Genomic DNA, 27,187 nt, shown 5'->3' with positions numbered 1-27,187 from the left:
AACTAAGATCAATATTCGAAAGCTTTTGACTAAAACCCGCCTGTGGATGATTTTGTTTTCAGTTTTACTTACCAGCCAAGCAATCAGTTAGCAGTGAAAATTCAAAGACTGAAGCAAAGGCAGCGCGACAGATGAAGCGAAAAAAAAACCGAAAACCGTTCGATAAAAAAGAAAACCCGGCGTATAAGACATTAAAGCAGGAGCGGATAATATAGAAAAAGACGCACAGCGTGACGTGAATTTGTACAACTTGAGACAAAGCTCATTATCATGCCGAATAGAATTAGTCAGTGGAAGTATGAGAATATTGTGTGGATTTCAAGAGTTATTCATGCAAACCCATCAAAATCCACTTAAATGTTTGGTCAAGTAAGCGCTGTGTATTCACTCTGGTGCAAAATCAGTAAATATTGAAATATATAGTTCAAAATGATTTGACTCCAATCTAAAACCGGCTTATGAATTTTTCATTGAGGAGCTATTTTTGTCTCAGAAAAGTCTCCTATTTATACTGCTACATACTTTGTGGCGTGTTTTTGACCTACGTTTGATGACGGCTGTTCAACAGGAGAAATGAAAAATCCATTAAACCTACATTTCGTTAGTTTATTGGGTCACTTTAATAACTTCAGAACTGATTTATTAGACACATCGAAAAAACGCACTGAAACCACCAAAAACCTGTTTGCAGGAGAACGAAAGACGAAAGTTGCTGCTAAAATGACGCTTTTGGTGAAGACCTTTATTTCTCGCAAAAAAATCAAAATCACTAAGACAATGGTGGAGAATGCACGAACCAATATTTTTAAAAATGGTTAGATTCGGTCGTTAATTTTGTTTTTTTAGTATTTCGATAAAGCTAAAATTGTAATTAAATCACTAGTCTCAAAAGAGAAACATGTTTCAAAGCTAGCTAAGTGATATTCCAAGGTGTTAATGATTCGGTCTGGATGAAGAAAGCTGGATTTTAGAGATTAATTTTGACCAGTAATAGCTCAGCAATGAAATTTTGTAACTGAAATAATATGAGTTTAACAAGAACAGTGGTTTTCAGAACTGCCATCTTGATTTTCAATGTTGTGTGAATGAGAAAGCGTGGAAGTTTTGTCACCATTGAGAAATTTTCATTTTATGGCAATATTCATTAATTTGCCAGAATTGGGGTCCGCTAGTAGGAGCAACATTTTCCTTCAACTTGTCTCGTAACATTGTTGCATTGCAAGTTGAAACCCATTGTTGTGCATATTACTACATTTGTGACCAACTGGTCTCGCAGCAAAAAAAAGAAAAGTGTTGCAAGTTGAGGCAACATGTTGCGCAAAGAAGACTCGAGTTCTACTTTCTGCAACAAATTTCAGTTTTGCTGCTCGTATTACCGCTGAAGCTACAACTTGTCTCGCAACGAGTTGAATAAAACGTTTGTGATTGGCTGTCAGCGAAGCGGGGCTACGCGGCAAATAAAAAAAAAGCATGGCGGACTGTTAAGGCGAGCCTAATTCGAAGTAGAGAGTTATTTAATCGTGAAACCTGTGCGAATCAATATCCATTCTCCTTGCGTTGCTGACTCTAGAGAGAGCCATTAGCCAGGAAGAAAGTTGAAAGAATTTTTCTCGCATTACAATCATTATCATTAATACTAGAAACGTAGCCTGCGAGCAGGCTCACCTTTGAGTCACGCGCGTGAGTAGTGAAGAGCGAAGCGATCCGGCGGGAAGGAGTCTGGTGAAGAGGTACTTTCTCGTCTCGCGGCTTCGCCGCTCGATTTCGCGCTCGCGGCTACGCCTCGCGCGCTTGTGCTCCAACGTGAGCCTGCTCGTAGGCTACCAGAAACGTGATCATGCATTATTTACGGAGTGGATTGCAGATTTAAATGAGAACTGCTAGTTCAAATTTCATACATCCTTTGTGTAGAAACTATCAGTCTTCGGCCATTTCAGCTTGAGTAAAAATAGAAAACAAAATGCGATCACAAACATGACAAAACAACGCATGCCTGTGACCGCAGTTTGTTTTCTATTTTTATCCTTTTGTGTGATCAACTCGTGTGCGCGACGATACGCGAGAGGGGATCCCACGCGAGAAATGGACTTCACGCGAGAGAGACCACCAGGTGAGCGTTGTCACGTTGGATTATAAAAAATATGGACAACCTTAATCAAATGACTATGAAAGAATCACGAAATGTTGAGCCGTTGGCGGTGTAGCTACCATGTTAGCACGTACTATAACACAAGCCTATACGTACTGTTAACTTAGGCAACGATGCAGTCTACTTGCTAGGAATAACATCTATGCCATCGGTGGTCATAGTCTTATCTTGAGAATTTTAATTCTGTCCAATAACAAACTGCTGGAGCGACTTGATTAACCCGAGCGTGTGCGATTAAAACATAACATAGCATATTTAGAACAACTGAATTGGATTTTCATGCTAAGTCAAAAAGCGTTCGTTGCGTAGCATCAAAACAACAGTCACATACTGAGCTTGGGCCGCCTGTGAGATACCTACTTACCATGCAGTAGTAACTTCATGGTGTGATATCAACCTACACTCTCGGAGTTATTTTCCACGAAAGTGATAAGAAAGCTATAGTGACCCAGATCAGTTACAGCTAACCTCCAAGGACTGAGTCGCACACGCTTTACAATGCAAGGCTGTGCAAGGATGTGTACAGTTTTAATCACTAGGCAGTATTTGGCCGGGGGATGTATGTGCTTTGTTCCCACAATATTAAAATCACAACAATTAGACACAGAAAAGGGGCAGTAACAGGTCAAGCGTGGTCCGTTCACATGACAACCCTTTTTCTTAATTTGATATAAAAGGTCTTTGATAAGACTACGTGGAGACATCTTTCATAAGTGGAATGCGAGTGTAATTATGCTGATAACAGAGAAAACGCATTCCAAAACCAAAGAACCCATTCAAGTGTATTCAAGGCTTGTGACATTGAAGGCCTGGGAACTAGGAAACGTTCACCAACTGAACTCAACTGAACTGATTTTGTTTTCAGGTTATAAAAGAGCCCTATTAACAACCAGTGCACAAGTTGTAAGGACACACAAACACGCAAATATGCATCGTGATCGATTACAATGTTGTTCAGGCACGTTCTGTGCGTTTTCCTATTCTTTTGCGAGACCCACTTGAAACAAAGAGACCATTGTCTTATTGCCTCCTGTTGAAACCATGTTGAAACAAAGAGTTCTTTGACTATGGAAAGAACTTGTTTAACCGGAAACAACTTATTTGTCTTTAACCAACGGACCATAGAGAAGCGTATTTTATAAATCGGTTTTAATTAAAAACGCTCACGATCAACTGCATTTGAGAATTAAATTCGAACAAATGTTACGACGAACCAGTTAGATGAGTCGGAGATTATAACAGTTTGCTTAATTCTTATACAAAACTTCACCTCGTCCAGAACTGGCCAAAACGAAGGACTGAGAAGTTCAAGTTGAATAGCCTCATCACGCCAAGAGGGTCACATTTTGTCAGCAACTCGAAGAGCAGAAATATTTTGTATTGCTGCAAGTTGAATAGCATTGTTCCTCAAATTTACCACCCGTGTTGCAATTTGCACATGTTGCATTGTACTGGCCCAGGGGAAACAAAACGCATAACAAACAAGGCAGTTTCAAAGCAATTTACCGCAAAGCAACATTGTTACACGGAAACTAGTTAAGTACCGTTGAAAAATGTTGCCGGCCGCATTGTTTTGTCTTAGTTGTGCTGTTTCAAAAACATGCAATCATAAAAAGGTTTTAAATGTTTAAGGAAAAGCAACGCAGTTTTAACATATGAAACTTGCGCAGATAGGAATACACTATTTAATTCGTTCTAGAAAGTAACATTTTCAAATTTACTTAGCGGACGTGAAAAGGAATGGCTTTTTAAGATATTTAGACTTAATTGTTTTTGTTCCTCGGAGCCTTTGTAGCATGAATAACATCTTTCTATTGGTCTTATTTATCCCTCTTCATTTAAACTTATTTTTGTTAATTCCCTAAGGCGACATAAATCAGACAAGATCAAAGCGACAAAGGAAACTGAGCAAAGATTGACTGAAAGCGATAATTTTTGTCCACATTATCTCGTCAGTGTGAGTTTTCAATTCTTTCGTTGGTTTATACAATAGATATAATTTAAGAAAATGTCAAACTGACAGACTGTATGTATATGAAGAGCATATCTTGATTTAATCACTTAGGTATTTTTTTTTGGGTCAAAACAGCATAAGTGAATGTATTAATCTATATTTCAGTTGCAACGCTTGAAAAAAATAAGAGTAAAAGTTTAGCAGGCTTTCACGCTGACATGGGAAAACTAGCAGTAGAATCAGTTCCCCTAGACAAGGATTTCAGTGTACGTAAATGGTTTTGTTGATTATTCTGCCTTTGCTTTCAACAAGAAAAGTGCAATAATACGAGGCTGGTGGCAAAAAGGATGTGTTATGCTATATGCTAATAAACCCGTGGCCCTGTTAAAAAAAAAAACATCCTGACCTTGACGGAAAATTTAAACGTATTTCTCTGATCATGAAGATCAATGTTTTTCTTTCCAAAGAGTGGAAAAACAAAAGCTGAAACAAATTTTCAAGAACCGCATCGATCGAAGAAGGTAATAAATTCAAGTGATCGCTCGATAAAGTGTTATTCAAGGCGTAATTTAAATTTCAGGTGGCATAAATTTCATGTCGAGAGCGTCTTGATCGGCCGAAATTGCATTCAAAATCGCAGTGTGAATTTTTGAGCTGAAATAATTAACTTGCAACATGCCGAAAATATCAAAAAGAGCAAACATTTGCTTCAAAGGGACTGGAGATGGACTTGCCACGATCTGAGCGTACATTAAAAATTGAACAACAGTGACTAAATCGGTATCACTTACCTTCCACATTTGCAAGGCTTTTACGGGTTACTTTTTTTGACAAAGTAACACATCTAACTTTCCCTTCCACTTGGAAACTTGATGGGGTGTATGAATGCTATATTTGAACGTTTTTCAGCTAAAAAGCTAGAGCATTTAACAGTTTAATTTCGGCGGAAATGACTATTCTTTTTATGCGGTGTCTGTGAATAAAGGAGTGTCACAGCCGACCAATTGCTGTCCCTCATGTGACGCTGGTGAGGTCATACTTAATTCAGGAAAAGAGCATAAAATCGGCTGTGCTGTCATTCAACACGTTTTTTGAAATTGAATTTGAAAAACATATCAGAGGTATTTTTAACACGATTTTTAGTCCAGGAACACACTCTAGCAACTAATAGATTTTATTTTACTACGTAACATGATCGTTGCTCGTGTAGTTATAGTGTTTATATTGTAAGAATCGCATGACTTTTATCAGTATTTATTATTACGTGCTGGTCAGGTGAAAAACAGATATTATTTCAAATTTCTCTCATATTTAAAATCCAGTTAACCGCAAAGAACGTCTTTTATTGCAGATATTTTTCCCGTCAGTCATGTTGTTAACCAAGGTATCCCGAGTGTCAATTCCACGCGTATGGAAAAAAGCCTCCACAAATGATCTTTATAGACAGGAATTTCAACTAGTACCTTGAGTCCTTCATCGAGAAAATTTATTCCCTTTGTCTGCCAAATTTTTCGTCGACATCTGTTGTAACTTTCTTTTGGTGAATTCCAAATATTTTTTTGCAGCAATTTTATTTAGACAAAACAGGTTACATACTTCCACTAAACGCTTTTGACTGACTGTAGTTTGGCTTTCTAGAAAAATTCATTACCTCAGAGGGAATTCCACGTTGCACTTCACGCGAAAAACCGATATCGCGCGAATCGCGAAGCGATGAATGTTATATCGGTTTTTAAAGTGAAATTTAACGTGGAATTCCCTCGTCAGGTAATGAATTCTCCTTGAATCGCATAGCCTTCTTTTTGAGTGAAAGAAAACCCCGTTTCAATTACGTCTCTTTGAATGTTGCAATATTCAACGCGCCTGGCTTTCATAAGTCGCAATTCCAGATGAATACCTCACCTAGGCAACCAATCAGGGTGCGAGAATTCTCTGAGCTATGCGATTCTTAGGAATATTTCAGCTGGTTTTCTAACTTGTGAGTCAATTGACAAAGAGAGATGGAGCTGCGTGACTGTTGGGCAATTTGCTGGCACCTTGCTACTCGAACGTTTTCCAAAGGGCTAACTTGGCTTGTAATTGGCTGGGAAATGGGAAAAGCATCATAAAGACTTGATGTTAAACAAATGATAAGGTACAAGTGAATATACGAAAGATCATATATTTGAAATGCGGGGAAAGATATGAAGACATGATTGATCATCGCAGTTATACACACAACTTAAGCAGCTGTGAAATTAAGCCTGAAAAAAATTCACAACGTGATCAGCTCCCAGTTGGCTTGTTAGCTCAGTTGGTAGAGCACTGCACCGGTATTGCAGAAGTCATCGGTTCGAATCCCATTCAGGCCTGAATTTTTTCCAGGCTTTAATTTCACAGCTGCTTTAAGTTGTGTGTGTAACTGCGATGATTAATCATATCTTCAAATGATGAAGTAATTTGTTTATTTTCTAAATCAAAATAATAACCGCAATCATATGCAGTGGCGGATCCACACTTTGAGCTGAGGGGGGGGGGGGGGGGGGGGGGCTGTTTTACTTGCCCTGCCGGCTTTTCTTCCTTCAGTCATTTCTTCTTTTGTAACCCAAAATAAGGGGGCGGGGCGGCTCCCCGGCCCCTCCCCTAGATCCGTCACTGATATGAACAACAGTTACTTCCATGTGTCACAGGGTTGAGTTGGTCATGACATGAGATGACTATCATTATCACCATTATTTTAATAAACAAAGCAATACATACCTCTAAGATTGGCATAGAGTTGTTCTAAACTTAAGTGCTAGACTGAAGGAATAGATGATAACAGAATAACAGAATTTTATGTAAAGAAAGTAAAATTCTTCAAATAGGAATCCATGGGAATTCCCATGCTACCAACATCAGCTGTTTTGAAATCATCATGTCAATCTGTGTAGTCACTAAATCAGAGTTCTTAGCTTTGTCTATCTGAAAAACTCAGGTAAGGACATCTTGAGCTCAATAACATTCAGAACACAGACAGGTTTTTCAAGTTCTATCATACTTTCTTGAGTGAGTCTATTAAACAATTAGATTATGAGCGCTCGAGATTTCTATTGAGTGATAGTTGAGAGGGCACAGCGCGAGTCAACTATCATGCATAGAAATTAAGGGCGAATAATCTAATTGTTTTAGTATACATCTACTATTCATTCAAAAATTTAATCTAAACCCTCTTCAAAGACACTTTGAAAACACAAAGAACCGGCCTCTAGCGCATGCTGCTACGCTACTCGCTATCTACAAAACAATTAGATTATGAGCTTGAGATTACTATCGCATGATAGTTGACGAGGGCGCAACACGAGTCAACTATCATGCATAGAAATCAAGGATGGATAATCTAATTGCTTTAGTATACGTCTACTATTCATTCAAAAATTTAATCTAAACCCTCTTCAAAGACACTTTGAAAACATAAAGAACTGGCCTCTAGCGTATGCTGCTACGCTACTCACTATCTACAAAACAATTAGATAATGAGCTTGAGATTTCTATCATGTGATAGTTGATGAGGGCGTAGTGCGAGTCAACTATCATGCATAGAAATCAAGAGCGAATAATCTAATTGTTTTAGTATAAATCTACTAGTAAAATATACAAGTCAGTGACAAAAAACGGTACTTTTCTTGAGTAAATCTACTAATCATTCAAAACTTTCATCTAAATCCTCTTCACAGACACTTTGAAAACACAAAGAATCTCTTGTGCCCCTTGGAAGAAATTCAAAGAAGCAGCCCCCAGTGCATGTTTCTACGCTACTCACTATCTATCACAGAATAGAACGTGAGTAGCGTGGCCAATCAGAGAACGGCATTCATGATAGAACGCTAGTAGATTTATACTAAAACAGAAAAGTGAGTAGCGGAGCCAATTAGAGAACGTCATTTGTAATAGAATACTAGTAGATTTATACTAAAAGTCATTAGAAACATGGAGAAAATGTTTTCCATTTCTTTTACAAGAAAAATCACTGTTTATTTAGATTACCAAAGTGTACATTCTCTTTACCCATCCTTTCATTGTGTCAACAACTTAAGCTAGTTCTGTGTTTCTATCTGATTATCAAAGTATAGCTTTTAGTGCATGGTTTTTTACTGGGTGTTTTCTAAAATAAAATGTGTTTTTACAGCAAAACACTGAAATAGTATACAAGTCGATAAATTATAATTTAGATAAAATCTGTTTTGAAATCTCTTGTGCCCCTTGGAAGAAATTTAGGACTAAGTGAACGACCTGATTGATGCATGGGTCTTCCTTGGTAGTCTCGTCCTCTATTCTGTTGCCATGGTGACATCTGATCCCTTTGATCCCGAGAAAAGGGATGATGACTACTTGGGGAGTTATAGTCAATTTCATTTCTTGCAGGAGGAAATGGCAGCCGACTTGAGTTTGGATTTGACTGCCCATTCTGATACTCAAATCCTAACTGACCCCGAAGTGAAGTATTGGAAACTCCATGGCTGTAATTTGATGGACTTGATTGTTCTCTATGATAATCAAACAATGGCCTATGCAGTGGTGAAATGTTAGAAATTCCACAGCCATAATTTGATTGATGTGGACTTGGAAAAGGGCTTGGCTGTCCATTCTGATTAACAAACAAAGGTGGTGAGGGGAAGCTAGATGGACTCTGATTTCCGGGAGAATTTGTAGTCTGTTGAGATTTTTTGACAGTTATTGCTCTTCCATATAATGTGATACCATTCATTAGACTAATGGTATAAGGTACAGAGACTTCATGCGAAAAACGGATAAAACCATAGCTTTTTTGTCTGCCTGTTTCTTTGTCCTTCGGAATGTGAACAGCTTCAAGAGGACCAGACTAAGGTTAAGAAAACAGAAAATAACTAAATAAATTACAATAGAACCTCCACTAACAGCGACCTTTCCACAATGTCCACCTCTTAACAATGGCCACTTTTTTTTTGTCCTAGCGGACGGTTTATATATTCACCCTTATTTTAACCTCTCTGCAAAGATCACCTCTCCACAATGGCAACAGTCACTAAAGCACGTCCCAACTGTCAAAATAACCTCTTGACAAGGGTCAGTTAATCAATGATCAATCAATTGAGGAACGTTGAAAACTATTGGGAAAGGTAATAAAACTTGATCCATACCACACGTCGTTGGTCTTTTTTTGTGTTTGATTTCTCTTTTATGGATATATTTTAATTGTTGTATGTATTTACATGCTACACTAAGCATTTTTAAAAGTTAAAACATGGTTTAAAAGCTTTCACAAGCTCAAGCTTTCTGTACCTGCAAGAACAGTTCCCAGAGTATTTCCTCTGTTACACGAGAGTCGAGGTTTCCAATAAAAAGGCAACGTTCATCACGTTCAATATAAGCAGCCATGGATGATATCACAGCGGAGATCTCTCAAACAAGGCAGGCATAACAAGGCAAAAGCTATACGTGCGAACACAAGCCAACATGGCTGCCGGAGGACAATATTACACAAACTCGTCTCCAGGAAAAACCGCGAGAAATCAAAAGCCAAATACGTCATGTACGCCGCATTATAATGACTATCAGCCGTGAGGGGAAAAACTCAAACGTAAGCGGACTTTTGGTTTACGCAAAACTGAAAGAAATAAGGGCTTGACGGAAAGCGGGGAGAACTCCCATTTAAAAGAGCGGGGGCGCTCATCAAAAATTTTGAAAAGATCTTCTAAGAGGTACCAAGATCCTGTTTCTTGGGAGTGTCTTGAATTTTTTTTCACCTCTAAAAGAGGTACCAATTCTAAAACTACGCATCAACTGACACTTTCATAGCGATATATCAGTTGTTTGTTAAATATCTCCTGTCATATTTTTTCGGCTCAATACCCTAAAGGAACCGCGAAAGATAAATACCCTAACAGGTACCGAGACCGCTTTTTTAACCCCTTAAAGGTACGACGAGTACCCTCCATCCTTCTTATATGGGGTATCAGCTATCAAGGGTATCAGCTGCCAACTTGGTCCATTTCCTGGACACACCCTGACAAATACGTGTTATTCCCCTCGTGTGGAGCATGAAACGTCCACCTGGGCTGTCTGCACTTAGTGAGGCACAACTGACCGGGGAGACAGCTGATGAAAATAAAGAACTTGACTCAGGGATGTTGCAATGATGTGACTCCAAATTCTCATAAAGGACATAAGGGAAGGGAGGAATATGTTCTGTAACAGTAGCCTGTTAGTGTTTGTATCACAGGCAGATGCAGCCTGAAAGAAAGCCTGTGACTCGCAAGTTTGTGTCAGGAATGCCATTGGCTACAAGAAATATTTCGAAGTTGAAAATTTTAACTTCTGTTTTTTATTTTTTTTATAGTTTTTTTTCCAGTGCTTAGCACATAATTTGTTCTACAACGTTTCTTTCATAATCTCTTTGTTCTGAGACTAACCAGCATGTTGAAGTACACTACAATATACAAAAGAGATAACTGCTATTCTATACAAAGTTCCAAGTTTCTTCACGTTGGTTTCATCGTATTCTCGGTATTGGACTGGAATTAGCTTGCAACTGAGGCTAATGCGAAAAATCTTTTAAAATGCAAATAGGTTCCCCTGTATGAGCCTCCATTCCAAGCTAGTCCCAGTCTATTACTGAGAATACAAATGTGGAGAAATAAAGCTGTATAGAAATATTCACTACAGCATAATAGTCTGTTTAGCATCACTACACCAAACCACAATTCACAGTCTAATTGCGGACTAGTTTTTCACTTCCCTCAAAAAATAGCTGTTAATCAAACCAAAACCAACACTCCAGAGATGGAGTTTGAAAACCAAGATGTAAAGGACAAGCAAAGACAGGGAAAAGACAGGGGGGGTTAAGTGTGTATAACAGTCACACATCCATACCTGACCAAAAATACAGGTTGATCTTGATGTTGCTAAGCAACTCATTGCTGGATCATGGCTTGTCAGCTGTTGTAATACTTGAGTGCTGGCACTGTTCTCAACCTCGATCCCAGGCTCTCTCTTCTTTGCTTCCCTTGTTGAGAAAGCCTGGGATAGAGGATAGCAAAGAGTAGCACATGTTCCTTGACTGAAGACAAGTAAATCATGCCCATTCCAGCTGTAGCTGCACAAAGTTTGCACCTGGTTTAGCTAATTCTGTAACAGTTGGAAAATAACCTCAGTACCTTACCCTGATTTATTGCTTACTTCAAACACCATGAGATCTAAAACCCAAAGAACTTGCATAAATAGTTGCACAGAAATCCCAACAACCCTCTGTATATTGCTGGCATTGTTCATCTAAAAGTGAAACTAAGTTTTGAACTATAACGAAACTTCTAAGTTGTCATAAAATGTCTTGTCAAGTGTCACAAAACGTTTTCTATTTTAACAGTTACGTAACATCAGATGGAGCATGTGACAAAATCCAGTTCTACTTAACTTTCCAATACATTTGAATAACTGTTTACATGTACAGTCTTACTTACATGGCTATGTATGCCTAGTTCATATTTTACAGGGTATCTATACAAAAGGAGTCAATTATTTATGATGGACTACACTGAACTCTGTTTCCCAGTTCACCATCTTCATCATCATCATCATCGTCACTGAGAACGTCACTATCACTATCTTGCTCTCCGGTGTCACTTCGATTCTACCGAGTACAAGTCAACAAAGAAATATTGTCAATTCACTGTTGTTTTAAAGTACCTCTTCATGGGTTCTCCCGCAGGGAATCTCACTGAGACATCTCTGAGGGCAAGATCTCTCGACAATCCAAAGGAAAATCCCTAAGAGGAGGTGTCTTGTGTACCAGGGCTAAGGAAGCTTTTGCCATTAGCAAATCTAACAAGTCCAATGATGATTCTCTGGGTACAATAAACTTTTCCTTCAACAGTGTCTTAGAGCAGATTGCAATTGAGTGTCATAAAACCAAAACCAAAGTAATCACTTCAGCCCATCACAAAGGACACAAACAATACAGTGAACCATTCAAAACTCAACGTAGTTACATGTAGCTGATATGAAGTGCAGGAAACGTGTGCCAACAAGTCACGATTGGTTTTTATTTTTTACTTCTGATTGGATGAAAAAGTGGTGCAAATTTTTTAAGCCAATTTAAACCAATTACTTTTAGACGTGTACTCAACTGAAAACCGCTTGAAGTTCTAAGAGAGAGAGAAGAGGGCATAATTATGAGAAGTAGGGCAATATCAGTTGAAAGTTGGGGGGGGGGGGGAGAGTTAAACAGAGCATGTTTGGTAGGCATTTAAGGTGTGATCCTGCTATAAAAACAAAATCAGTAAAACATTTAATTGTAAGTAGAGAAATACCTGACTTCTCCTGATGTGATGCATCATGAGCCACAGGAGATGCTCACTGATCGGATCATGAGGACGAAGTCTGTCTTCTTCCCGGTCTTTGTCATTCTCTTTAATCACCTGAAACAATAGGAATAAGTCAGTCATATGACTGCAAATGACTAGCATCTGCAATCAACAAGTGGAGATGGCTATCAAATGATAACTATGAAAAGCATTTGTTTTGCATTTAACTAAATTCACAATGTGCAGTTACAGAAAATATCCATACTGTCCTCCCCATAGAAGAAATTGGAATTTCCAGAGGGGTGGGGGAAAGGGCCTCAGAAAAAATCCCTTCCCAATGGCAGGTATGGATATTTTCTGGAACTACACAATGCAAGGCTCGTGTTTTCATGTTTGACTCCTAATCTTTTGGAGGTTTACCCAAATATACCTGAATAAATATGTATACAATCTATTTTTAGTTATAGGATGTCCTGTTACTGACATGTAACCACAGTTTTGGCCAATCAGGTCTAAGTACTTGATTGGCTGAGAACTCTTAAAATTAACAAAAAGATCCATGTGGAAACTGAATGACACTCAAGATTGAATGAAAATAGGGGTCTTCTTTACAGATCTGAAGCTACTCACTTTCTTTAGTCCATCTAAGGCTGTCGGTTCCTCTCCTGTTGGCAGCCACAGTTTAATGTCATGATCAAGACCACTGGTGGCCAGAATAGGTGCATTGGGGTGTGGTTCTAAACAATTCACCTGAGACAACAAGGGACAAGATCATTTACTGGATGTCAAATACCGAACAGATTCAAGCATAACTTTCACCAAAAAGGCAGAAGCTCAAAAAGGACAAGAGATGTGAGTAAAGAGGTGCAATAACTACCACTTTTACCGGTCGGTAAAACGCAGTTAATGGAACATGACGCCCCTTGAGGGTTAGGCTGTTTATGTTTGTCACGCAATCCAGCAGGATAAACAATAGTACAATATTGAATGCTCAATTCATGAATGAACGTTCCCTTATTCTAGCAGTTTGCACAAACACTATTCATGTCTGTATTTTAGCTTCTATCTCGCGGTATAATCTAGCAAAATATCTTAGCTTCTCCTAGATTGGCCCATATTTTTGTTAGCTCAATTCATTGCTAACAAGCTCGCCATGTTGTGTCTATTTAGTTCATAGTACAGCTGTACCTATTAGTTAAACTTTGAGACGCTGTCTTGCTATATAAATCTCAATACACTGTCAGAGGGCATTATCCTGGCAGCTTGCAGGAGAGTACGCAGTTGTAACAATTTAGCTTTAAAATTATGGCTCGCCCACGTTCTAAGTCTTCGAAGGCCACGCAAACAGATGAACTCAAGAACCTTTCCAGTGAAGTTCTTCGCCTTCGTCTGCAGAGTCTTAATCTTCCAATCACTGGAAGCTATACCCGAATGCTTGAAAGGCTGAGGCTGGTGACCAAGTCACCCTCACAATGGACGGGTGCACAAAAACAAATCTTCGGCTTCAAACATATGCGTCCATCAGCATCCGAAGCCTAATAGGCTGATTTAGCAAGAGAACGGGAACGTCACTTGACGACAGCGCCCAGTGATCGCAGCAAGAAATAAGGTGGAGCAGCGCCAGCTGGACCGCAACCTGACAGTATCCCCCCAACTTCATGTAGATAAATTAGCGCTTGAATTAGTTAATCACCCTAATAGCTCTTTTGTTAGCAATTTAATCAGTGCCCTGCGGTATGGTACTCGCATTGGTTACCTTGGCCCCCACAAAGCACGGGTGTCGCGTAATTTGATATCAGCCTCTCAACATCCTGACATCGTTTCTGGGAACCTTAATAAGGAAGTGCAGTTGGGGAGAATTGCAGGTCCCTTTCCCTCTTCGCTCCTACCTAACTTGCAGTGTCATCCCATAGGCGTAGTCCCTAAAAAGCACTCTGTAGAATGGCGTACTATTTATCATCTCTCCTACCCGGAGGGGGATAGTATAAATGACCACCACATCCCAAAGGATCCTTATTCGTTGCAGTATGTTCGTGTCGATGATGCGATCACGATACTGCGGTCTTTGGGCCCTGGGAGTTTTATGGCCAAAACGGACTTGAAATCCGCCTTTCACCTCATGCCTATCCACCCCAAAGACTGGAACCTTTTGGGAATCTACTGGCAATCCCAGTACTACATAGACCTTTACCATCCATTTGAGCTTCGCAGTGCCCCGTTCCTTTTTAACCAAATTTCCAATGCTTTGGAATGGATTCTTAAAGCACAACTACGGCCTCCGCCACGTTATTCACATTTTGGACGATTTCGTCATAGTGGAGCATACGAAAATTGATTGCCTAGGGCGTTTCACTACCCTTCTTAAGGTGTTTATGTCCCTTCGGGTTCCTACCGTCGCCTCTAAGACCATGGAACCCTCACAAGTCCTAGAGTTCATGGGCATTGTCCTAGACAGTAACCGTATGGAAGCATGTTTGCCTGAGGACAAGCTTGCCAGGATATGGCAATTACTGGCCTCTTTTACCAACTGCTGTTCTGCCCACCTTGTAGATCTTCAATCCCTTATCGGTACTCTGTAATTCGCCTGCAAAGTAGTGGTCCCGGGTAGAACCTTCCTTCAGCGCATCATAAACCTCACCCGGGAGGTAAAAAATCGTTTTCATCATATCCGTTTGAACAAGGAATTTTCCAGGGATATTCAAATGTGGAAAGTATTTCTCGCCCAATGGAATGGGCGATCTTTTTTCCTTGATTCCTGGGTCACCTTTTCCCCTGACCTGCAGCTATATACTGATGCAGCTAGTACAGTTGGGTTTGGAGGCTTTTTCAATGGTAAATGGTTCCAGGGCAGGTGGCCCCCTCATTTACTCATTAACAAGTCGAAAGTTAAAAGTATTGAATGGCAAGAACTCTTCCCTATTGTTCTTGCCTGCGCATTATGGTACCCCCACTTTACCGGCAAACGCCTTCAATTCTGGTGTGATAACCAGAACATTGTTGCTATCATTAAATCGGATCATTCCAAAGCCCCTAGGGTCATGGATCTGGTTCATTTCTTACTACTTATTTCCATGAAGCATAATTTCCTGGTTAGGGCTCGTCACGTCCCCAGGGTGAACAATGAAATAGCTGACGCCCTGTCCCATTTTCAGGTTCAACGATTCAGGTAACTCGCTCCCGGTGCCGGCCAAACCCCCTGCACCATCCCGCCTTCCTTCATGACTCTCTGAAAGATGAAGTCTTTAAGTATGCCAACTGGGCCTTGTCGTGGAACACGAACCACACGTATACCTCTGGGGTGAAGCGTTTCATTCAGTTTTGTCTCATGAACAGACTAACAACTCCGACAGGTGACATTCTCCCAGCATCAGAGGGAACTCTTTTCTATTTTGCTTCCTATTTGGCCCGTACAGTTTGCCATGGTACAATTAAGACTTATTTAGCAGCCGTTCGCAATCTCCACATCATTTCTGGTTACAAAGACCCTTTAAGGGGATGACTCCTCCTAAAAAAGATTTTAAGGGGAATTCTCCGTTATCAAGGGTCTCCTCGTATCCGGAGACAACCTGTCACTCCGAGTGTACTATTATCCATTCGCCCCATCTTACATAGTTGGCTGGGGCCAAGGAATTTCTCCATGATATGGGCTGCCTTCACCCTTGCCTTTTTTGCCTTTCTTAGGTGTAGCGAGTTTACCTATCCAGGGGTAGACAGGTTCAGTTCTAAGTTTAATCTTACCAAGGAATATGTTACTTTTTGTCTCAGTCTGGCCTGTCCACAGCGCTTGCTTGTTACCTTTGAGTCTTCAAAAACGGATAGTTTTAGGGCAGGGCAATCCCTCAGTGTTGCGCGTTGTCCTTCTTTGTTGTGCCCTGTCTCAGCAATGCAACAATATTTTCTCCTAGCGAATCCTCCTTTGGGGCCATTGTTATATTTCCAGTCCGGTTGTTACCTCACCCGGTCCTCTGTCACGCACTTACTTCGGGATTCTGCAAGAAGCGTGGGACTCCCACATGAGAGCCTTAAGGGTCACAGCTTTCGTATAGGAGCAGCGTCTGCTGCCGCAGCTGCAGGCCTTCCAGACTGGTTAATTAAGGTGTTAGGTTGCTGGTCATCCAATTGTTACCAGATTTATATACGCACTCCAGAATCAGTGTTACTTTCTGCCGCTCCAAAAATGGCTAGCGTATCAGGCAATTTTCTTTAGTTTCAGCCTTGCTTTGGGGGGATGCATGCCATGCATGCATCTGTGGCGGTTAAGTCTGTGTAGCGACTTCCTCCAAGCTTTGGCATTGCTTGTGTCTTGCCATCTTGTACCCTAGCCTTTATCTTGTCCGATCCAGCCTGTGCCGTGCTGGGGAGATAAGAAAGGCTCTGCCAATACTCTTGTTCTGTTCCCACCTTAGTGGGGGAATAAGTGAGGTGTTTAGTTTGTGCACCTATCATGAAGTCGTGTAAAACCTGCCACAGGGCTGCGTCCCCCTCAATTACGCCATATTGTTGTTTGCGTATTTCGTTGTGTTACCTTTCACCTGGTTGCATTACATCTACTCTTAGTTTGAATAATGGAATAGTAACATTGATACAAAGGCAATATTTAAGAAATAGGAAAAAAATATATAATGGTGTTTCTAGCGAGTCATAGAAAAATGAGTGGAAGTTTGGGAGAATGAGAAATGCTGTGGGAACATGAGCTGACATACGAGTGTTTCCACAGCTTTTTTGAGTTCACCCAAACTTCAATGAGTGTTTCTATAACTCAATAGAAACACAGAGAACATGTTTTCTACTTCTTTCAGAAAATTCTGTGACAAAGAAAAGAAAACAACTTGTTTACTTTGATCATTGAAATGTACATTCTCTTTGCTCATGCCATCATTACATCAACAGCTCATGATAGTTCTGTGGTTTCTATCGGGTTATAGAAACACAATTTTAAACCAATCAGCACACATTTTTATTTGGGCTATTTTCCAAAGCAGTGTCTCACATATGTGCAAGTTTAAACACTTACCACGCCTGTTTCATCCCCCTCAAGGAACTGTACAACCTCTTGAGTTTGTTTGTCCCACAAGAACACATGTCCACAATCACTTCCACTCACCACAAACTCGCTTTGTGGACCATAAAAGTTCACACCTTTGACTAGGAAAACAGAGAAAAAAACCAGGTCAATTTTTTACATGTACATCTCTACCATAACACAAGGTTAATGTTCCAGCCAAAGTCAATTTGTTTAACAGACTGATCTTATACCTGTGGCATTGTTTCTGTGGCCTTTGTAGGTTTTAATGTACTCTGCTTCAGAACTAAGGACATAAACAAACTGCAAGCTTTAAATTTCTTTTCTTAAAGATCATTACTGAAATCACAACAAGTACAAAAACTCATTAAATAAACTCAATACATAAATATTCAAATAATCTTCATAGTCTATCTTAGTTTGCTAAGTGATTACATACCTTGAGTAAGAGTCAAACAGATAGATGTTCTCATCATTGTAGCTAACAAGCAGCTCTGTGACAATGCAAATTAATATTTAGTGAATAACATTATGGATTTGAAGGTATCAAGTGTCTAAAGCAATTGCAAATGCTTACAATTCCTGTTCATAATACTATAATATGTCTGGTGAGGTTTAATATTGTTTTTGCTCATTCAAAATTCTTCACACCAGCTTGATTTGTTTTCCTTTGTTTAATACTCATTAGCAATCTGAAACTAAGAAACTAAACATCACACTGGTATAAGCTAAACACTGCAACCTTTATTTTACACATTTTCTCTATCCTTGCAGGCAAAATTATGCAAACGATAATGGTACATGTTATCATTTGTTTATTTGTTTTTCACTTGTTTATCATTTGCCATGAATATAAACTTATGTGTCAAATTTTGGACGAAACATTCCAAAGAAAATATATTTGCAATAGAGGGCGAGCATACCTGTACCATCATATGAGTAAACTAGGCAAGTGATGTTGGCAAGAAGGTCATTACTTCCCATCTGCAGAGGATAAATGGCAACACAGAAAAGATGATGATCTGGGTAGCATTGCCAGTTTTTTTCTGTTACCAGTGCTCACTTTATACCACTCAGAGATACCAGGCCCTGGATCTTGGTCAACAGTGTCGCATGTTCTGATTTATGGCAAATCTCCCTGAGTCATGGATATACTTGCTTGCAGATACATTACTTTGTCTTTTTTTGCCAACAATTAAACATTTACAAAAAATGCAGAGACATTGCAAGGTTTTATGCTATAGTAGAATACAGATCTCCTAAATAGTTCAATATGAATTGTATGAATAATGAAGGAATGGATGTTAGAAGCACATAATATATGGTCTGTGGTGCATATTTGTCTATGTATAAGAATACCTATACCTAATTGTATCTTTTTGGTATGCCTTGGTGGCATATCAGGTGAGTTTGGTCCAGCCATGATTTGTAATGTTGCCCAGACATAGTCGAGCCAAAATATCCATGGCGAGATCAAACGAGCCTGATACGATGCAGGAGCATGCCAAAAAGGTACAATTAGGTATTAGCCCTACCTAACATCAGCCAAGTGACCACGATATCAAAGCTACAGCTGTATTTCAGGTCAGTGACTTGATATCGCAGGATATCAGAATAATAGACGTGGCTTCTAATTGGTTAACTACAAATATAGGTGACGTAACAGCTTGTAAATGTACCCTATGCTGCTGATATCACCTGACCCAACTGACCCACCCATAAACATGGAGGGAAATTTGAATAGCGGAAACGAAATGTCCAGCATTCAAAACAGGCAAAGAATTATCAGCTTCAAATCGCTGAAACAATTTAACACAAACACCACCTTGTGATTTAGGATGAAATTTTTTTTTTGCCAAGATTTTTCTCACTGTTTTTTTAATGCCAGGACAAGAAAATAGTAAATAAATATCCTATTCATTACGTCTAAATTTTCTAAGTTTCCTTACCAGGTGATGAGGACAGTATAACTTGACTGGTTCAACATTGGCCTTACTATCCTGTTTAAAAACAAACATTTATTTAATAATAGATTTAGCCAAGCCTAAAAGCAGAGCTCCTGATTACCTTATTATAGGAAATTAACGCTTATGTTAATTAACGTATTTGAAATTAACGTGACTTAAACTAACGCGAATTGAAGGTAAATTTGCTTCCCAATAAAGGAAATTATCGCAAGAGAGGAGACAAAATTTCAAACTGAGGTCAATTAATGCCTCTGCTACACCAAAAAAAAAAAGAATTTGTTGAGAACAGGAACCAATTTATTTTAACACTTTAAAGCTGACAATGAACACGTACAAAATTCAGTTGAAGTACAGTAAACAATTTACTAAATGTGAAAGATTGATGTGAAATATAAAGTACACGAATAAAATTTATTGTTTGGCTGTCAAGAATGTCTAGAGTGTGTCAAAGATTTGCGGGAAAATAATGGTAATTAATGTCGCGGAAATTAATGCGCAACTTAATTAACAGCACAGAAATTAACATTTACATAAATTAATGTAACTTAAATTAACCTGAATTTCAAAAATTCGCGTTAATTTCATGAACCATTAATTTCCTATAATAAGGTACAATAAATTAACCTGGCTTGAGCCTGCAATCCAAATGAAAACCGGTACCTGGTCAGCCAGTGGCCAACTTCAAAAAAACATGTGACCTCGATGAGCTCTAAACCTGACCCTACGATATGGTCACATGATACTGGACAGCTGCCAACTTGTTTTGACAGGTGTCAATTGAACATAACATGCATGTCCAATATCAAAGATGTATGCTGTAAACCAAGGCTGCATGACTTGGTTGACCTACAAGCTGGAGTACGGCCCCCATGTTGTGTGACATTGTCATTCGTTGTTTCTGTCCTAGACTGCATGCACCCGCGATCCATGCTGCTAGCTATGTTGAGTATGAAAAAAGAGTTGCCTGGTTTTCTATTTCTACCTATGCATGCATGTGGTTCTGTTCCTATGTTATGGTGCTCCACTTGGTGGCCCTTTGGGCCACCGGAGCTCTGTCATTGAGAAAGAAGGTAATAAACTAAATAAAGTCACTGTTTAGTGTTATAAAAAATATTGAATTTCTTTTTACCTCTGGCAGCTTTCTTCTGTCATAAATTCTGCAAACAAAAAATGTCATTTAATACAAAATTTATAAGTTTTAATTGACAGATATCACTAAGCATGGAATGAAACAACAACAACATAAAGAAACTAATATTGAGTAACAAAGTAAGGTTACTCAGTGTGACAAAATGTTCATGGATTCAAGTAACAACTTGCAAGATTTGATCACAGTACAGTCAAACCTCTATTAAGCAGCCACCCTTGAGGAAATGGGAGGTGGCCACTTAATAGTGGTTCGTGTACTTTGAATATTTTTTGGTTGGGTTACTTGCTGTGTGAACATAGAATCAAGTCAAGACAATTGTAAAAAATGTGTGTTTGTATGTTTTTTTATCAGTCATCAAATTCTATTTCAGACTTTTACCTTTCATTGTCTTTTCCAAAGAAAGCCAAACTATGTGTATTAAAAATGTTTTGGTTGGTTGCTCAAAAAGGTAAGGACAATAGAGAAATTTCTCATAGAGATGACCACAATCATGGTGATCACGGCTGCTTAATTGAGGTGGTTGGTTAATAGGAGGTTTATGATAACTAGCCACTTAACATGGTTTGGACACTTGATAGGTTGCCACATAATAGAGGTTTGACTGCAATCTGAATGAAGATTTTAGATATCAATCTTACATCATAACAAAGTAAGCACTTTGTCAGGAGAATATACCAGATTTCAGGAAATATCACTTGACAAGGCTAGTACAGTCGAACCTCTCTATATGGACACCTCTCTAATACAGACAGTTTCCTGTGTACCAACAAAATTCTCATACATTTCCTCTAAAGAAACTCTCAATAATATGGACCCTCTCTAAAATGGACAACAGACACTAAATCTCGGCCCTAGGCAGGAAAATTCATACAAATCTATCTTCTTTCTAACGGATACTCTGTGGACCAGGTGTCGATAATTTGCGGTGTGTACCATTTCCTGTCCGCGCTTGCACAAACATAGACACTTTATCATTCCGCGACACCAATACCAGAACATGTCAAATTATTAGTTTTTAAAACTTACATTTACAAATGCAAATACAACAGTGTAATCAAAAATACTGTGGAGACTTAAAAGTGACGACATCATAGTGAAATCTCCAATATGGGCACCTCTCAAATACAGACACTTCGCTCTGTCCCTTCAGTGTCTGTATTAGATGGGTTGGACTGTAGTAGCAAGGCAAGGTTAATTATCACTACTTCATTGCATGATATTTATGACATTCAGAGACAGCAGACAAGGTTGGTTGATAATGTTCACTTTCTTTGTATGTTGTATATACATGTATTATATAATTTTCTGAAAACTATCTGTCTTACCTAGCAAACTGGTCCCTTCCACCAACTGCAAATTCGTAGATATTTAAAGGATTGATAAAAATTGTGTACAAAGGAACTCGTCTGTGCTCCTCAACACGACAGCAAAATAGCCTAGTAAAAGGAAAAATACATAATTTGTGTTTTCAACAGATATTATGAAACAGCAGGAGCACCTTCAGCACTAAACATATAGTTTATGACTGGCAAAAGTGAAACAGGAACAAGAACAATATAAGCTTTAACTTCAACCAGTGAATTACTGAAGCCAAAGCATGAGGCTTTCATAACATAAGAAGCTTGGCACTGCATTTGACTGAAGAATTTAATAATTGTATACTTTTACAGACGAATATTACTAAAAATCTATAAATTAACTATGTTTTATCAATGTCTTACTTGCGTGCCTTGTCCTCTCTGAGATCAGCATGGAACACAACACCATCCTCTCCACATGTAAGAAACTCACAAGGTGAACCTGGCTCAATACAAAGCTAGAATATTTCCAAAAACAAGCATAAAATAAAATAACAGAATCAATCATGCAATAAATTATATTAAATATATAACTGAAACAATAAATGATAATTTGAATTATCAATAAATTATCTAACATATTAATTAATTAATTAATTAATTAGTACATTAGGTAACCAAATGATTTTGAGTGCAACTTGGAATAAATAAGCAGAAGTAAATTTTCAAAGACTAAGAAAGAGCTCATACAATAGGCCACTCCCAAGTTGCCTTTTGCCTCTGTTTTAAAACAAGTCTTCATGCAAGATGATTCATAAGGACAGACATGTTCATTTTCATGCAAATCAAACTTATTTTCCTATGAAAGGTTTTGCACAAAGACTTGTTTTGAAACAAAGGCACAAAGTAACTCGAAAATGGTCTATATTCATTCCAAATTGCATGAGAAAAATAACTTATTTATTACTTGTTACTTTAATATTACAACCGCCACCTGGTTAGTGCAGTCGGCAGAGTACCAGACTGCAGTGCAGGAGGTCAAGGGTTCCAGCCCCAGACCAGACCAACACTCAGGGTCTTAAAATAACTGAGGAGAATGTGCTGCCTTTGTAATTACATCATTCAAATAGTTAGCAGGGTTTTCAATAAGTTTTGAAATAGCCGTCTGAGCTAACTAAAGTAGGCAGCAAACTGATGAATTTTTTTTAAAATTTGAGTGAAAATACAGACAAAGTAGGTGGCGATTTTCGCTGGTTGCCAGCTTCTAATGAAACCCTTGAGTTGGACGATCAAGTCTTCTCAGATAAGGACTATAAATCATACGCCACATTTCCTGCATCTTCACTGTTACATGGTTAGCAGGGGATGTTAAAGAACCCACATCCTTATCGCAAAGAGTAGGGCACGTAGTTTCTGGTGTTGTGGTCTGGCCTTGCCTCACGGGTTGGTACTTCACATAGGATTAACGTCATTGCACCTTTCCCCCCTTGGACAGAATTGTCCAAGAAAATTACAGAGGTGCGGTGGCCTTATGGTCAGTGCGCTCACTCCTGAGCAAATGGTCCGGGTTTGATTCCTGACCAGGGACATTGCGTTGTGTTCTTGGGCAAGACACTTAACTCTCACAGTGCCTCTCTCCCCCCAGGTGTATAAATAATCTTGATTTGGAGAGAATTCGGGTGTGACTTGCAGCCAACAAACTAACTTTAAATATGACAAGGACAGAATTCCTACTGACTGGTTCTAAGCAAAGGTTATTAAGTTCTACAGCGAATCCCACTGCCACAATTAACCAGTTTCCAATAAAGCAAGTCTCGACTGTAAAATCCTTAGAATTACACATTGATGAAAATCTTTCTTGGGAGCATCATATCAACGAACTTTCTTAAAAGATTGCTTCTGGTATGAGCGCCATTAAATGTATTAAGTATACGGTTCCATATAAGACTCTACTTTCCATCTACAATTCATTGGTCCAATCTCATCTAGATTACTGCAGCTCGGTGTGGGGATCCTGTTCTAAGAGTCTTTCTCAAAAGTTACAAAAATTACAAAATCGTGCTGCACGTGTTAAAACTTTTTCAAATTACAATCGTAGTACTAATGAATTGTTGCGAATGGTAAACGCCTTGTTGATAAATCAATAATGATGTATAAGATTGTAAATAATATGGTTCCAGACTATCTTAGTTCGCACTTTGTCTTCCATTCCGATAACTTAATAACCTATAACTTAAGAGATAGTGACTGTTTGCTTGCCATTCCACAGCCCCGCACTAATTATTGTAAAAGGAGTGCGAGGAATAGTTTACCCTTGGATATTCATCAGTCACCCTCTCTTGATGAATTTAAATCTCAGTTGAAGAATTATGATTTTGATGGCAATGTTATGTAAGTTTTATTTTGCTTTTATACACGGTTTCCTTGTAAAGCAGGTTTTTTACCATGTCTCTTATTGCCGTGGTTATTAGTGATTTATTAGTTAGGCAGTTAGATTAATTTAATTTACTTTTGTTAAGTCCTGAAGGAAATACCATGTCTAAATAAAGATTTTACCTTACCTTACCTTTACCTAAATGGGTACTGGCAAATTTAATGCTGGGGGGGAGGGGGGAGGGGGGTAACCCTGGGATGGACTAGAAGAAATAGAAGACATTTTTCGTGTTTTTATCAAGTTATAGCAACGTGAGAGAAAGTTTCAGAGAACAAGAAAAAGCTAATTAGAAAAAGACCTTTCCCACATCCCAACAAACAAATTATGACGCTATGTTGAGGTCAAGTTGAACAAAAATACAGGGAAGGTATGAAAATGTTCACCCTAACCTCACTCCAGTATTATTATTTGTACAGACTGCAGTGAAGTATGGGAAAGGCTTATTGATGCATTGCTTCATATCGAGGTATTATGAATGAAAAGGTTGGCTTGTGAAACACAACAAGCTGGCCCAATAAAATGAGGAAACTGTACCTTGTGAGCAGCTCCTTTGTGCTGGGCAAGACACTTGGTGTTCTTGCAACCATCACTTGATGAGTGAAGGAAACCAACACGAACCTGAAAAGGACATCAACTATCAGAAATATTACACAGAAAATACATAGATTGAGATTGAGAGTCTTGGCAATTCTTATTGATTCCAAATATTGAAAGAATCTTAAATTATTACATGTTATTTGAAAGGGGGATATGTGTTTAGGTAGCCGAACACAGTTTACGCATGTGCTTTTGCTGATGCGATTCAGCGCGCGCACAAGGATTGCAAAAAACAAACATGCCGTCAATAGAGCGATCACTTTATTTGCCCCATGCCCGCATTATCTGTGCTATTTTTCTCTGTAAATGAATGCAGTGTATTGATCGTTTTAATCTTTTATTGCAAAGATATGTTACAAAAGGTAACGATGCAAAGAACCCAGCAATTCTTAGCTTTTTCGTTGTTACCGAAAGAACCCAGTTAAATGCAGCGCATGCGTAGTAAGTAAAAAAATTGTGATTGAACAAAAAATTGCTTTCTCGGAAATACGCCTTTTTCTCAAGAACCACTCATTAGAATTTCACAAAATTTGGCACAAAAATACTTTAGGAAATAAGTAACTGGAGTATTAAAAAAAATTGAACTTTAAAGAAGGAAATTCTCGATAATCCAGTGAACCTTCAACAAGGGATAATTAAAGATCTCTCTGTTAAATTATTAGCAAAATGGTGTTAACTTACGTGAGTATCATTACAAGTTTGCTGCATGCAAATTATAAAGAAAATCTAATGACTAGATTTTCTACAAAATCGACAAAAGCAATTTTAAAGGCCCATTTATATTTATTCATGTTGCCATGGCAATGGTACATACGTCAACTAAACTATAAAAAAACCAAAGTTTGTGATGTTAACTTGCTTGCTGCCAATTTTGGCGACCGAGGGATCAAGGGTTTAAGAGAAAAAGGTAAATGAAACACAGGTATCAAAAACTGTGTTCAGCCACCTCAATTGCAACAAGTGAGGTAGGGATGCATTCTCTCAACTGTCACTGGCTGATATCCTTATTTACATTAAAATCACTTGTGTTTGTTTGAAAATAATAGAATGCTGATTTTGCAATTTTGTTTTGGAGCAACACAGTTCTTGCACCATTTGGTTCCACGTTGATGTCTCACTCTAATTCTCATCTTAAGAATATTTGAGATATTTGAAGATAAAAAATCATGCATACCATAGAAATCATGCCAACAGATACCTTCTGTGCAATCGATAATTTATTAATGTGAATCAATATACGAGAGACCAATAGCAAACAATGGACCATTGAACTTCCTCTTTCCATATCGGAGTTTTTTGTTTAATTCAACGCTTGTACAGTTAACCAAAGATGCCAGTAGCAAGACAAAGCAAACAAATGATTGAATAGGATTTATAAAACAAAGTTTAACGAAACAGTGATTCTCCCGGGACGAGATCAGCTGGGTTAATTGAATCTCAAATTTACACGTCCTGTGTTTAATAATCTTTTCTCTTGCTTACCTTTCCGTCTCTGGCACAACTTACTATTGTACTATCACCGGTGTAAGGCATGAACTTAGCCTGCCAAAAGAAAAACGACGAAAAAGAAACCATCAGACTTCATAATTGAAAAACCGTGTTATAACGAAAAATCTTTCTGGATACAAACGAGGTTCTATTTGCAATAGACAAGAAAATTAAACTTGTCATTTTAGCTGACTATATTCTCCACATTTCACTGTTTGTTTATGAGCTCTTTACCTGAAAGACATTGCTTGAATGTCCACTCTCATAAGCTACTTTCTTCTTGCCTTTCGCCCAGTCCCATATTACAATATCTAAGTCGTCACTTCCCGAAGCTAAAAGGTCTCCGGACATGTTAAAATGTAGTGTGTTCACACATCCATCGTGGTGGACAAGTTTGTCGTGAAGCTTCAGTCTTTTCACAAGTCCGCTAGAACCTGTAGTATCTCTAGAGAAATTCTTTGGAGACAGAATCCCAAGTTGACGGGATTGTAAACAGGGAACCAGACAATGATGAGCGCTCATAGCCATTTTAGAAATAAATTGTGCATGCATGTACCACTGAAGAAATGCCGTCGGGTAGTTTCTCTCGCGCTAGCAACACCAAAAGCATCAAGGGCAACCTTCGTTCCGAGCTTTTCCCTCTTCAGAAGCAGTCATGGGTGATTTCAAGTATAAAAGTAACTTATCCAACAAATATAAACATCTCTACTCCACTTTCTTCGAACACTGCGCACGGAAATCCTAACGAGACCAAAACAAGGGTGATAAACGACCTTCGGATACTCGAGCAGATTGCGAAGATCTTCCGACGATCACGAATTGTCAAC

General features: G+C 38.7%; 3 protein-coding genes and 1 pseudogene across 5 annotated transcripts in view; 1 reads left to right on the top strand and 3 right to left on the bottom strand.

The window, feature by feature from the left end:
- Window positions 1–5,081, bottom strand: part of LOC145491894 (protein turtle homolog B-like) — a 30,611-nt gene extending 25,530 nt beyond the window's left edge. The window contains exon 1 of one of the 3 annotated variants that reach the window (XM_081471181.1): window positions 4,895–5,081. The gene's annotated coding sequence lies outside the window, so the exon portion shown is untranslated. Of the gene's footprint in view, window positions 1–72; window positions 3,783–4,894 lie in introns of those variants that run through there. The other 2 variants (XM_081471183.1, XM_081471184.1) reach the window with 2 other exon arrangements.
- A 1,552-nt stretch (window positions 5,082–6,633) lies between these two features.
- Window positions 6,634–10,028, bottom strand: LOC145491902 (uncharacterized). Its single transcript, XM_081471191.1, has 2 exons — window positions 9,384–10,028; window positions 6,634–8,943 (listed from the first exon to the last, which is right to left on the bottom strand). Exons 1-2 carry the CDS (start codon window positions 9,477–9,479, stop codon window positions 8,290–8,292), a joined length of 750 nt encoding a protein of 249 aa, XP_081327317.1. The 5' UTR covers window positions 9,480–10,028; the 3' UTR covers window positions 6,634–8,289.
- A 903-nt stretch (window positions 10,029–10,931) lies between these two features.
- LOC145491896 (DDB1- and CUL4-associated factor 8-like) lies at window positions 10,932–27,103 on the bottom strand. Its single transcript, XM_081471187.1, has 14 exons — window positions 26,595–27,103; window positions 26,355–26,414; window positions 24,810–24,893; window positions 22,265–22,359; window positions 21,869–21,979; window positions 20,523–20,550; window positions 19,376–19,426; window positions 18,350–18,410; window positions 17,866–17,920; window positions 17,660–17,712; window positions 17,418–17,548; window positions 13,034–13,153; window positions 12,410–12,517; window positions 10,932–11,730 (listed from the first exon to the last, which is right to left on the bottom strand). Exons 1-14 carry the CDS (start codon window positions 26,910–26,912, stop codon window positions 11,620–11,622), a joined length of 1,386 nt encoding a protein of 461 aa, XP_081327313.1. The 5' UTR covers window positions 26,913–27,103; the 3' UTR covers window positions 10,932–11,619.
- LOC145491901 (uncharacterized) lies at window positions 13,994–17,411 on the top strand (annotated as a pseudogene).
- Window positions 27,104–27,187: the final 84 nt, after the last annotated feature.

The sequence above is a fragment of the Orbicella franksi genome, chromosome 7 (genome assembly GCF_964199315.1).
Source record: "Orbicella franksi chromosome 7, jaOrbFran1.1, whole genome shotgun sequence".
NCBI classification, from domain to species: Eukaryota; Metazoa; Cnidaria; class Anthozoa; order Scleractinia; family Merulinidae; genus Orbicella; species Orbicella franksi.
The sequence above is the reverse complement of the archived record's forward strand: the minus strand, read 5'-3'. Positions and strand labels throughout refer to the sequence as shown.

Coding starts and splice junctions, on each gene's coding strand:
- LOC145491902 (XM_081471191.1), bottom strand. CDS start 9,479: ATGGCTGCTTATATTGAACGTGATGAACGTTGCCTTTTTATTGGAAAC. Junction 8,944..9,383: donor TCTGGGAACTGTTCTTGCAG/GTACAGAAAGCT, acceptor TCTTAACCTTAG/TCTGGTCCTCTTGAAGCTGT.
- LOC145491896 (XM_081471187.1), bottom strand. CDS start 26,912: ATGCATGCACAATTTATTTCTAAAATGGCTATGAGCGCTCATCATTGT. Junction 19,427..20,522: donor ACAGAAGAAAGCTGCCAGAG/GTAAAAAGAAAT, acceptor GTTTTTAAACAG/GATAGTAAGGCCAATGTTGA. Junction 17,713..17,865: donor CTGTTTGACTCTTACTCAAG/GTATGTAATCAC, acceptor TTATGTCCTTAG/TTCTGAAGCAGAGTACATTA.